A 12,171-nucleotide genomic window follows, 5' to 3' on the forward strand; every position below is an offset into this window, starting at 1 on the left:
ACATTACATCTCCATTAGAGAGGGGATCTTAATATCAAGTACAGTTCCCTTCTTTGAAAAGTGGCTTAAAGCACTTTGATAAATATTAACACCCTCTTTGTCCTAGTCTAGTTCTGAAGTGTGATTATTTAATTGGCGAGTGCTGGTCACATTATCTTGGAAAGTAGCGTGGAGGAGCAACTGAGCCTTATGTTTTCTTTAGCCCCCACATCAACAGCAAGGGGTTTCAGTGGATTGGTCATTTTAATGTCTGTGTTCTCACAACAATGTCTTCAGCACTTCCATTTTAAACAAAAGTGTTCAAAAAGCCAATAGAAATAGGCTGTGACCAAAGAAAACCCCACTGAGGTGCTAAAATTGGCAAATCTGTTTTTAATCACTGACTATTCAAATAGCTGCTTTCACATGGTGGAAGAGGATAAGGATCTTTAATATGGCCTGGACTAAAGGTGGGTTAAAATGGCCTAGATGGACCTGGAACGGAGTGGGCTGGTAGCTGTTTTTTTCCCAGCACAGCTAAACTGATCGATTGCTTGGGAGACATTTGGAGGAGGTGTTCCTGAACACTTGCCAGCTGTTTCCACCAAAAATACGGGTAGTGGCACAACTTTGTGGGGCAGATTGCAGCCCTAACTTGTCAAATGGAGATGTCAAATATTGCTGCCAAAGGCAGAACATTCTAGTTTGTCCTGTGACCATCTATCAGCAAGCGTTTGAAACTTTCTCATGGTCTAGCATTGTGCCAGCCATGCATCATCACAGTGGAGACACCGTATCATTAATGACAAATTGGTGCTGCTGCTAAGATGTTATGATTACTTGGTAAGAACATAAGAACATAAGAAATAGGAGTAGGAGTAGGCCAATCGGCCCCTCGAGCCTGCTCCACCATTCAATAAGATCATGGCTGATCTGATCCTAACCGCCAATCTACTATCACAGAACCATCTCCTGAATCCAACAGAATGAGACACACGAAATAGGAGCAGGATCACGCTACACGGCCCCTGGGCCCGCTCCGCTACCCACAGGGCCATGACCGATCCGAACCTAGACTCATGTCCAAATTCCTGCCCGCTCCCCGTAACCCTTAATTCCCTTTACTTCGAGGAAACTGTCTATTTCTGTTTTAAATTTATGTAATGATGTAGCTTCTACAGCTTTTTGGGGCAGCATATTCCATGGACCTACCACCCTCTGAGTGCAGTAGTTCCTCCTCATCTCAGTTTTGAAAGAGCAGCCCCTTATTCTAAGACTATGCCCCCTAGTTCTAGTTTCACCCATCATCGGGAACATCTTCCCCACATCCACCCGATCCAACCCCTTCACAATCTTATATGTTTCAATAAGATCGCCTCTCATTCTTCTGAACTCAAATGAGTAGAGTCCCAATCCACTCAACCTCTCCTCATATATCCATCCCCTCATCCCCGGGATTAACCGAGTGAACCTTCTTTGTACTGACTCTCAAAGTATGTCTTTTCTTAAGTATGGACACCAAAACTGGATGCAGTATTCCAGGTGCGGTCTCACCAATACCTTATACAACTGAAGCAATACCTCCCTATTTTTATATTCCATCCCACTAGCAATGAAAGCCAACATTACATTGGCCTTCTTAATCACTTGCTGCACCTGCATACTAACCTTTTGAGTTTCGTGCACCAGGACCCCCAGATCCCTTTGTACTTCAGTACTTTCCAGTTTTTTGCCATTAAGATAATAACTTGCTCTACGATTTTTCCTGCCAAAGTGCATAACCTCACACTTTCCAGTATTGTATTCCATCTGCCAAATCTCTGCCCACTTACTTAGCCTGTCTATGTCCCCTTGCAGGTTTTTTATGTCCTCCTCACTCACTACTTTCCCTTCCATCTTAGTATCATCTGCAAACTTTGATATGTTACACTTGGTCCACTCCTCCAAATCGTTAATATAGATTGTAAAGAGTTGGGGACCCAGCACTGACCCCTGTGGAACACCACTAGTTACTGATTGCCAGTCCGCGAATGAACCATTTATCCCAACTCTCTGCCATCTGTTAGATAGCCAGTCCTCTATCCATGCCAGAATATTACCCCCAATCCCGTGATATTTTATCTTAAGCAATAATCTTTTGTGTGGCACCTTGTCAAATGCCTTTTGGAAGTCTAAATACACTACGTCCACTGGTTCCCCTTTATCCACCCTATATGTTACTTCCTCAAAGAACTCCAGCAAATTTGTCAAACATGACTTCCCCTTCATAAAACCATGCTGACTTTGCCCTATTAAATTATGATTATCCAAATGTCCTGTTACTGTCTCCTTAATAATGGACTCCAATATTTTACCTACCACAGATGTTCGGCTAACCGGTCTATAGTTTCCAGCCTTCTGTCTACTGCCCTTTTTAAATAAGGGTGTTACATTAGCAGTTTTCCAGTCTGCCGGGACCTTTGCTGAGTCCAGGGAGTTTTGGAAAATTATTACCAATGCATTCACAATCCCTACCGCCACTTCCCTCAAGACCCTAGGATGTAAGCCATCAGATCCAGGTGATATATCCGCCTTGAGTCCCATTATTTTACCGAGTACCACTTCCTTAGTGATTTTGATCGTGTTTAGCTCCTCCCCCCCTTTAGCCCCCTGTTTGTCCAGTGTTGGGATATTCTTCGTGTCTTCTACTGTAAAGACTGATGTAAAATATTCATTCAGTGTTTTTGCCATCTCCATATTTCCCACCATTAATTTCCCGGTCTCATCCTCTAAGGGACCAACATTTACTTTAGCCACCCTTTTTCTTTTTATATAACTATAAAAACTCTTACTATCTGTTTTTATATTTTTTGCTAATTTACTTTCATAATCTATCTTCCCTTTCTTAATCAATCTTTTTGTTATTTTATGCTGTCTTTTAAAGTTTTCCCAATCCTCTATCCTCCCACTAGATTTGGCTACCTTATATGCCCTTGTTTTTAGTCGAATACTATCCTTAATTTCTTTACTTAGCCACGGATGGCTGTCTTTTCTTTTACACCCTTTTCTTCTCAGTGGAATATATATTTTTTGGAAGTTGTAAAATAACTCCTTAAATGTATACCACTGATCATGTATCGTCTTACCCTTTAATCTATTTTCCCAATCCACTCTACTCAATTCCGCTCTCATACCTTCATAGTCTCCTTTATTCAAGCTTAGCACGCTTGTTTGAGATCCAACCTTCTCACCCTCTAATTGAATATGGAATTCAACCATGTTATGGTCATTCATTCCAAGGGGATCCTTTACTAGGACATTTTTAATTAATCCTGTCTCGTTACACAGGACCAGATCTAAGGTTGCTTGCCCCCTGGTCGGTTCAGTTACATACTGCTCAAGAAACCCATCCCTAATACACTCAATGAACTCATCCTCAAGGCAGCCCTGCCCAATTTGATTTGTCCAATTAATATGATAGTTAAAATCCCCCATAATTATAGATGTTCCCTTATTACAAGCCTCAACTATTTCCTGATTGATCCTCCGTCCAACAGAGTTGCAACTGTTCGGAGGCCTATAGAATACGCCCACTAGTGGTTTTTTCCCCTTATTATTCCTTACCTCCACCCAAACTGTTTCATTATCCTGATCTTTTGACCCAATATTGATCTTTTGACCCAACCTTTGTTATTAACACCTTGTTGGGGGGGAGGGTAGTCATCAGAATAATTTGTGTTAGTTATTTATCTTGTACAGAGCTGGGTGACAAATTGAAAAGATGGAAAGGCACAATAAGATGGTTCATTTTTCATTTTTATGAAATATATGTAGTAGGCAATCTTTGTTTATGAAAATATATATTTTGTTTTAAGTGGGGAGAAGCACCAATTGGAACGTTAAAGAAATTGGAGGTCTGTACAATTTTTTTTAACAGTAGTTTCAATTTAAGACTGTAGATTACTTATGATTGAGCTGTTACATTTAATGTTTTTTTTAAAAAAAACTATGAAGTATACCCTAGGCAGACTGACAAAATCTGATTTAATTTTAAATGTGTAGTTCCTGATTCACCAATACAACATGAAGTTGGCTTGAGCTGCTGTTGAAACCGGCTGTAATAGTAACTTGCTGATCCACAATTACAGGGCAGGCATAGGCAGCAGCATGGAAACTGATCTCTTTCACAATATGTAATGATGGCATGGATAACTTCAAATTTATACCAAGCTATTGAAATTTACCTGAAGGATGTACATAGCCGCAGTGTGCTGTCAATGTTTATTTCAATGTAGAATGAGGTTTATTTTTACATTTCTATATGGTAAATATTGCAGTATATTTAAAAGCAGGAAATCACTCAATCCGATTACAATTAAAAAAAAGTGCATGAACCCCATGATGTGTCCTTTTCTATGGATGCTACAAGATTATGCATTTCCAGTGAAAGCTATTTTCTGATTCTACAACGGTCGTAGTGATGGATTAAAAATCCACATTTTGTAGTTGGTCTTTTATCTTGTTCCAATTTTTAGGAACTTGTGGATTAGTAATGCAGTCTGTAATAGTCTTGGACCAGTAACCCTGCAGAGTTATGTTTCTGGAACTCTTCCACTTCAGTTTCCTCAATTGGCTGAGCAATGAATAGGATGGTAGTAGAAGAGAAATCTGTGCCACAGATTTATCTCCTTCCTCATATGAGAAGAATGGAACATGCCTTAGGGAGAAGTTAAATGTGCTGGTGTATGTTTAGATTTTAATATGTTGCTTGCCAGCAGAAAAGCCCAGTTTGAGTAACTTGTGGCATGGTTATACTGCCGATTCTAGTCTGAACTTGCATGCCCAGAGGCCCACTCAAGTGTTTGAACACCAGTTATTTTTTTAATGCTAGTGAAGAGATTACTTTTTGCTAATCTTACTAATTAAGGTTTGAAATAGTACTACCAGAGAACCTTTGAAAATTTGTCTTGCTCGACATGCAGTTGTAGCCCAGCTAGCCAATGAGAAGCCAAAGTGGAGAACCCTTGAATGCACCATTGCATCAGCATCTTTACCACCCCCTTCCAGTCATACTGTAAAAACTGTGTTGCATTGTTAAAAGCACTTGTTATTGGACCTTTTAGAAATTGGGGAACACAGGAAATTTATAACTCGGTTTTATATTGTGATACTGTTTTAAGATCAGCAGTTAGTAGAAACCAAATGGATATTATTACATTTTGACTAATGTAATGAACGCTGGTTTTCACGTTCCCTTAAATTGCATGTCGAAATATGCTACCTCAAATATTGCCTGCTTATCTGAATTAGATTAGTCTTTAATTATTGGCTTCAGTATTTTAATTTAATTTTTAAAACACCATTTCAAATAATCTGACTGTTGTAAATGCAACCCTCATTGTAATGCTCCATTATATGATTGCAGTAACTTGAGTCCTGGCTTCAGTACTGTTGTTATTTATTTGTTTAAGTGCAATCTCTATATTATTAACTTCATCAAACACTATGCACTTGGTTTCCAAGGGCCATCGTATAATCAAGATGGTGTTTTTGTAGTTTGGGCCAGAACAAAATGTGTCTTTCTTGCACAAAGTAAGAACCATTGGCCTTGTCTTCTTTTCAGAAAAGCGAGAAAAGGTCAGCAAACCTAAGGACCCACCTCCTTTTGAAGGAATGGAAGTGAGTGACAAAAATAAATTGAACTTGAAACTGAAAGTGACATTATAGTGAGACTTGGATGCACTGTATGCTGCATAACTAAGTTGCAATGTAAGAGCAGCATGCAGAGTTGCTACTGTAATAAAATATTCAATAATTGTGATTGCTGCAGCTGGTCCTTTTTATATGGACAATTTGAAGCCAATTCTATATTGATATGTGATTGAAAACAGAAAATGCACAGTAGCTCAGCCAGCACCTGAAAGAGAAAATAAATTAACTTTTCTCAGAATGGAAATGGCCCCATGTAGTCATGAGTTGGATATGAAGACAGTAAAATAGTTTTCAGTTCAAATATCACTAGATGTCGTTCTTGTGTTAAATGCATGCAAAATACACTAGAATAAGAGACAAAAACCGGTGAGAAATTGAACCTTGCAAATTCTCTTAAATTGACCAATAGAATCAATTCTAATCAATTTACAAAGCTATCAAATTCAAATATTGGAATAAGTCTAAAATTTTATCTGGATTAAAGGCTGTTTCCTTTTAAATATATAGTTTCGTTATTTATGTTAGCCTGTGCAAAATAAACTCCTAAAGGGGGTGAAATTCCACTTTTAATGAAAAGTGATGGCATGCTTCTTAATGACCCATTAACAAAATAGCACTTGTACAAAATTGTATTACAAAGTTATGCATTCCTGCAATTTTGTTAGTGGTATATTAATTATGGGGAAAAGCAGACTTTCTATCATTTTTGGTTGAGACATGTTACCCCTTTGGTATTGACATTAGATGTGTTGCATAAGGAATACTGTATCTGGTTTCTGCTACATGTTCCTTATTACCCACAGATTGATGAAATAGCAAATATTAATGATATAGAAGATTACATAGAACTGCTGTATGAGGACATACCTGACAAAGTGCGAGGTTCAGCACTCATTCTTCAACTAGCTCGCAATCCTGATAATTTGGAAGAATTGCTACAAAATGGTAAGCTAACTTTATGATTAAAAGCACCGGTGCTCTGCTTCAGGTATCTGCTTTTTACTTTTTGCATGTCTCTCTTCCCCCCTGCCCCCCGACCATTGTCACATAGGCTTCATTAGTCTCACTCCAGGTTTTCTCACTAATTACTTTCCTGTATTCATTCTCCATCCACTTTATTCGGTAGCTTTGCATTTTCTTTGCTTCACATATTGGGTCATTTATCTTATAGTCTTCCACCCCTTATAAATAAATTAAATTTACTTCTTTTCCATTTCCACCAGTAGAAGGCCTCACAGCCAAAATATAGGAACTACAGTCGGCTATTCGAGCCTGTTCTGCCATTTAATTAGATCATGGCTAATTTGTACCTCAACTTTATTTACCCGCCTTTGATCTAAGGCAGGTTCTAATGAGATTTCTTTACTGATCAGCACACATTTCCCATTTAACAAATATTTGCTCTTTTTGTTCCTTGCTTCCATTTTAATAATTTTATACTTATCCACATTGAATTGCACCTGCCACCTATTGGCCCAATTTTGTGAATGTTTTCTTTTAGGTAATATTGATGTTGGTTTCAGAATACAGTATTCGAGAGTTAATTTTGTGTGAATTTTCCCCATTTTGATTTTTTTTAAATGCTTATATTTCTGTCTTCAGAGACTGCATTGAGAGCTTTGGCTCGAGTGTTGCGAGAGGACTGGAAGCAAAGTGTGGAGCTTGCAACCAACATTATTTACATATTTTTCTGTTTCTCTAGGTAAGACTATCTTTGAAATTGTAGCAGTATGTGTACCAGTTGAGAGTTGTTAAGAGTTTGGAATGTCTTTCCCTCTCTAAAAGTTGTTTACAACTGGACTTTCAAACTTCCATATGTAAATATATCAATAATGTAAACCATCAGGCAAATGACTTAAAACAAAGAAGCAGATTTAAAAACCCAAGAGAAATAGCTGGTGAGAATTAGCAGATGATTAAAGCAAAACTTTTTCCAACCTCATGCCTCAAGATGAATCTTTCGCTGTCCATTCACCACAATACCTCTGCAACCATCAATTTTCTCAACCATCTCCACCTTTGTTGCCCTTATCCCCAGCAAAACCTTTGCTGTCTCCCATCCCAGTTGCCCCCCCCCCCCGCCATATGGCCCCATTTCTTTGCTCTCTCGCGTTTAAGGGGTTCAGACTTGAGCGCATAGCTAGCTTAGCCATCCATTGCCAGATCTAGCAGTGGGTTCAATCTCCTGTGCCAAAACTGGCTAGTACTCTAAGCTCATCCTAGAAAGCAAATCTAAAACTCAACTACTTTACTCCACCACAAACCATCTCCTTAACCCACTCTCCCCTGCCTTTTAATCCTTACCTTTGCATCCACTCCCCCAAACTCTCCATTCCTGACTTTGGCTTTGTGTGCGTCCCTTCTTCACTCTGGCTGCTGTGTCTTAGGAAATCTAGGCCCCATGCTCTTGAATCACCCCCCCCCCCCCCCCCAACCCCTCTACCATCTCCCTCTGTTCCTTTAAGAACCTCCTTAAAATCCAACTCTTAGACCAGTGTTATAAGAACATAAGAAATAGGAGCAGGAGTAGGCCAATCGGCCCCTCGAGCCTGCTCCGCCATTCAATAAGATCATGGCTGATCTGATCCTAACCGCCAATCCACTATCACAGAACTATCTTCTGAATCTAACAGAATTAGACACACGAAATAGGAGCAGGATCAGGCTACACGGCCCCTGGGCCCGCTCCGCTACCCACAGGGCCATGACCGATCCGAACCTAGACTCATGTCCAAATTCCTGCCCGCTCCCCGTAACCCTTAATTCCCTTTACTTCTAGGAAACTGTCTATTTCTGTTTTAAATTTATGTAATGATGTAGCTTCTACAGCTTTTTGGGGCAGCATATTCCATGGACCTACCACCCTCTGAATGAAGTAGTTCCTCCTCATCTCAGTTTTGAAAGAGCAGCCCCTTATTCTAAGACTATGCCCCCTAGTTCTAGTTTCACCCATCATCAGGAACATCTTCCCCGCATCCACCCGATCCAACCCCTTCACAATCTTATATGTTTCAATAAGATCGCCTCTCATTCTTCTGAACTCCAATGAGTAGAGTCCCAATCTACTCAACCTCTCCTCATATGTCCACCATCCCCTCATCCCCGGGATTAACCGAGTGAACCTTCTTTGTACTGACTCGAGAGCAAGTATGTCCTTAAGTATGGACACCAAAACTGTACGCAGTATTCCAGGTGCAGTCTCACCAATACCTTGTACAACTGAAGCAACACCTCCTTATTTTTATATTCTATCCCCCTAGCAATGAAAGCCAACATTCCATTGGCCGCCTTAATCACTTGCTGCACCTGCATACTAACCTTTTGAGTTTCGTGCACCAGGACCCCCAGATCCCTTTGTACTTCAGTACTTTCCAGTTTCTTGCCATTAAGATAATAACTTGCTCTATGAGTTTTCCTGCCAAAGTGCATAACCTCACACTTTCCAGTATTGTATTCCATCTGCCAAATCTCTGCCCACTTACTTAGCCTGTCGATGTCCCCTTGCAGGTTTTTTATGTCCTCCTCACTCACTACTTTCCCTCCCATCTTAGTATCATCTGCAAACTTTGATATGTTACACTCGGTCCCCTCCTCCAAATCGTTAATATAGATTGTAAAGAGTTGGGGACCCAGCACTGACCCCTGCGGAACACCACTAGTTACTGATTGCCAGTCTGAGAATGAACCATTTATTCCAACTCTCTGCCTTCTGTTAGATAGCCAATCCTCTATCCATGCCAGAATATTACCCCCAATCCCGTGATTTTTTATCTTAAGCAATAATCTTTTGTGTGGCACCTTGTCAAATGCCTTTTGGAAGTCTAAATACACTACGTCCACTGGTTCCCCTTTATCCACCCTATACGTTACTTCCTCAAAGAACTCCAGCAAATTTGTCAAACATGACTTCCCCTTCATAAAACCATGCTGACTTTGCCCTATTAAATTATGATTATCCAAATGTCCTGTTACTGTCTCCTTAATAATGGACTCCAAAATTTTACCTACCACAGATGTTAGGCTAACCGGTCTATAGTTTCCAGCCTTCTGTCTACTGTCCTTTTTAAATAAGGGTGTTACATTAGCAGTTTTCCAATCTGCCGGGACCTTTGCCGAGTCCAGGGAGTTTTGGAAAATTATTACCAATGCATCCACAATCCCTACCGCCACTTCCCTCAAGACCCTAGGATGTAAGCCATCAGGCCCAGGTGATTTATCCGCCTTGAGTCCCATTATTTTACCGAGTACCACTTCCTTAGTGATTTTGATCGTGTTTAGCTCCTCCCCCCCCCCCTTTAGCCCCCTGTTTGTCCAGTGTTGGGATATTCTTAGTGTCTTCTACTGTAAAGACTGATGTAAAATATTCATTCAGTGTTTTTGCCATCTCCATATTTCCCACCATTAATTTCCCGGTCTCATCCTCTAAGGGACCGACATTTACTTTAGCCACCCGTTTTCTTTTTATATAACTATAAAAACTCTTACTATCTGTTTTTATATTTTTTGCTAATTTACTTTCATAATCTATCTTCCCTTTCTTAATCAATCTTTTTGTTATTTTATGCTGTCTTTTAAAGTTTTCCCAATCCTCTATCCTCCCACTAGATTTGGCTACCTTATATGCCCTTGTTTTTATTTGAATACTATCCTTAATTTCTTTACTTAGCCACGGATGGCTGTCTTTTCTTTTACACCCTTTTCTTCTCAGTGGAATATATATTTTTTGGAAGTTGTAAAATAACTCCTTAAATGTATACCACTGATCATGTATCGTCTTACCCTTTAATCTATTTTCCCAATCCACTCTACTCAATTCCGCTCTCATACCTTCATAGTCTCCTTTATTCAAGCTTAGCACGCTTGTTTGAGATCCAACCTTCTCACCCTCTAATTGAATATGGAATTCAACCATGTTATGGTCACTCATTCCAAGGGGATCCTTTACTAGGACGTTTTTAATTAATCCCGTCTCGTTACACAGGACCAGATCTAAGGTTGCTTGCCCCCTGGTCGGTTCAGTTACATACTGCTCAAGAAACCCATCCCTAATACACTCAATGAACTCATCCTCAAGGCTGCCCTGCCCAATTTGATTTGTCCAATTAATATGATAGTTAAAATCCCCCATAATTATAGATGTTCCCTTATTACAAGCCTCAACTATTTCCTGATTGATACTCCGTCCAACAGAGCAAAAGCATTATCCACTAGCCACGTGGTGAATTGGGAATCCAGATGTGGCAAATTGCATTTCTGATTAGTAATTTAAAAATGAATACTGGACATCATCGTTGGGAATGCAATCTCAATACTCATTTGGATGGCGTGTACATTTGTACTTAATCCTTTTTGTGCATTTGTTGGTAAAATGATAAGATGAAAAGCAGAGTGTGTGAGTGCTTTTTGATCACTGGTTTACTTCCTTGGTAGATGTTAAATAAATATATACATCAAGTATGTTTACCTGTGTCAGTGTATGTAAGGTTTTTTTTTACTACAATTAGTGCTTGTGGCTAAAAAATGTCACCATAGCCACACCTGTGGCTAGTCAGCGATTTCTATTTGACAACACTCTTGGATGAAGAGTTAGATCACTCCTGCTAATATCTCCTCCTTCTGCTCAACGTCTTTTGTTTTATTATGCCTACGTGAAGCACTTTTAGATGTTTCTTTATGTTTAAAAAGTACTATATCAATGCAAGTTCGTTTTTGTTTTAAAATGCATATATAATTTTGTCATTATCTACAAATAAACTGTAATGTTAACCTAAAAATGTGGGAGAATTGTTCAGTATCGTATTGCAGTAATATGTGTTCATTGTAATGTGTTTATTAAAGAAATATTGCAGAAATATTTGTGAAATCTCCCTTGTGTGTATATATTTTTTTAAAGTGTTAATGAATCAGCAATTTTGAGCTTTAGGGTGTGGAAACCTGGTGATTATTTGCTTTACTTTGGCTCTCAGCACCTTGTACTGATTTACTGAAAGGAGTGAGTAGTGCAGAGTACTACTCAGTGAGGCTGAGCATAAAGAACGTTACATTTCTGAGCCATGTAAATGATGAATTATTGGCAGTTCCAAACTGCAGGAAAACACCATGTTATTTTTTAAAAATTTGTTGAAATAATTGTTTCAAAAGATTGGATGGGGGTGAGTATATGAAGCACTGATAACCCTTCAGGCCTCAGTGAATTTTTGAATTGAAGTGAAAAGGCAGAGAATGGCTATTTTGCACACTAATGTTTAAGATGTAGATTTACAACAGCAAACTTCTGAACACTGGGCTTTATTAGACTCATTAGCTGTCACCATTTTGAAATTAAACTGCTTCAGGATCCTTCTTACTTTCAGAATCCTGTAGAGCACATTTTATAGACACATTTTAGTTGTATTGGATGGAAATGCTTCATGGTATGGACATTACAAGGATCAGTTGGGGCTTGGAGTAATAAGAACAACAATGTTGCTGTGTGCCAAACTGATTTTATTTTATGTGTCT

General features: G+C 39.2%; 1 protein-coding gene across 3 annotated transcripts in view; it reads left to right on the forward strand.

Moving 5' to 3' along the window:
* The window catches only part of LOC147081883 (kinesin-associated protein 3-like), a 166,462-nt gene that overhangs the window by 35,683 nt on the left and 118,608 nt on the right, over positions 1–12,171 (forward strand). For 2 of the 3 annotated variants that reach the window (XM_085980621.1, XM_085980623.1), the window contains exons 4-7: positions 3,834–3,872; positions 5,582–5,637; positions 6,474–6,615; positions 7,273–7,372. In XM_085980621.1, the coding sequence (XP_085836747.1) occupies positions 3,834–3,872; positions 5,582–5,637; positions 6,474–6,615; positions 7,273–7,372 (337 nt within the window). The remainder of the gene's footprint in view (positions 1–3,833; positions 3,873–5,581; positions 5,638–6,473; positions 6,616–7,272; positions 7,373–12,171) is intronic. The other variant, XM_085980622.1, reaches the window with a different exon arrangement.

Source organism: Somniosus microcephalus, unplaced genomic scaffold, assembly GCF_052327205.1.
Source record: "Somniosus microcephalus isolate GS21.2 unplaced genomic scaffold, FLI_Smic_1.0 scaffold318, whole genome shotgun sequence".
Lineage (NCBI taxonomy): Eukaryota > Metazoa > Chordata > Chondrichthyes > Squaliformes > Somniosidae > Somniosus > Somniosus microcephalus.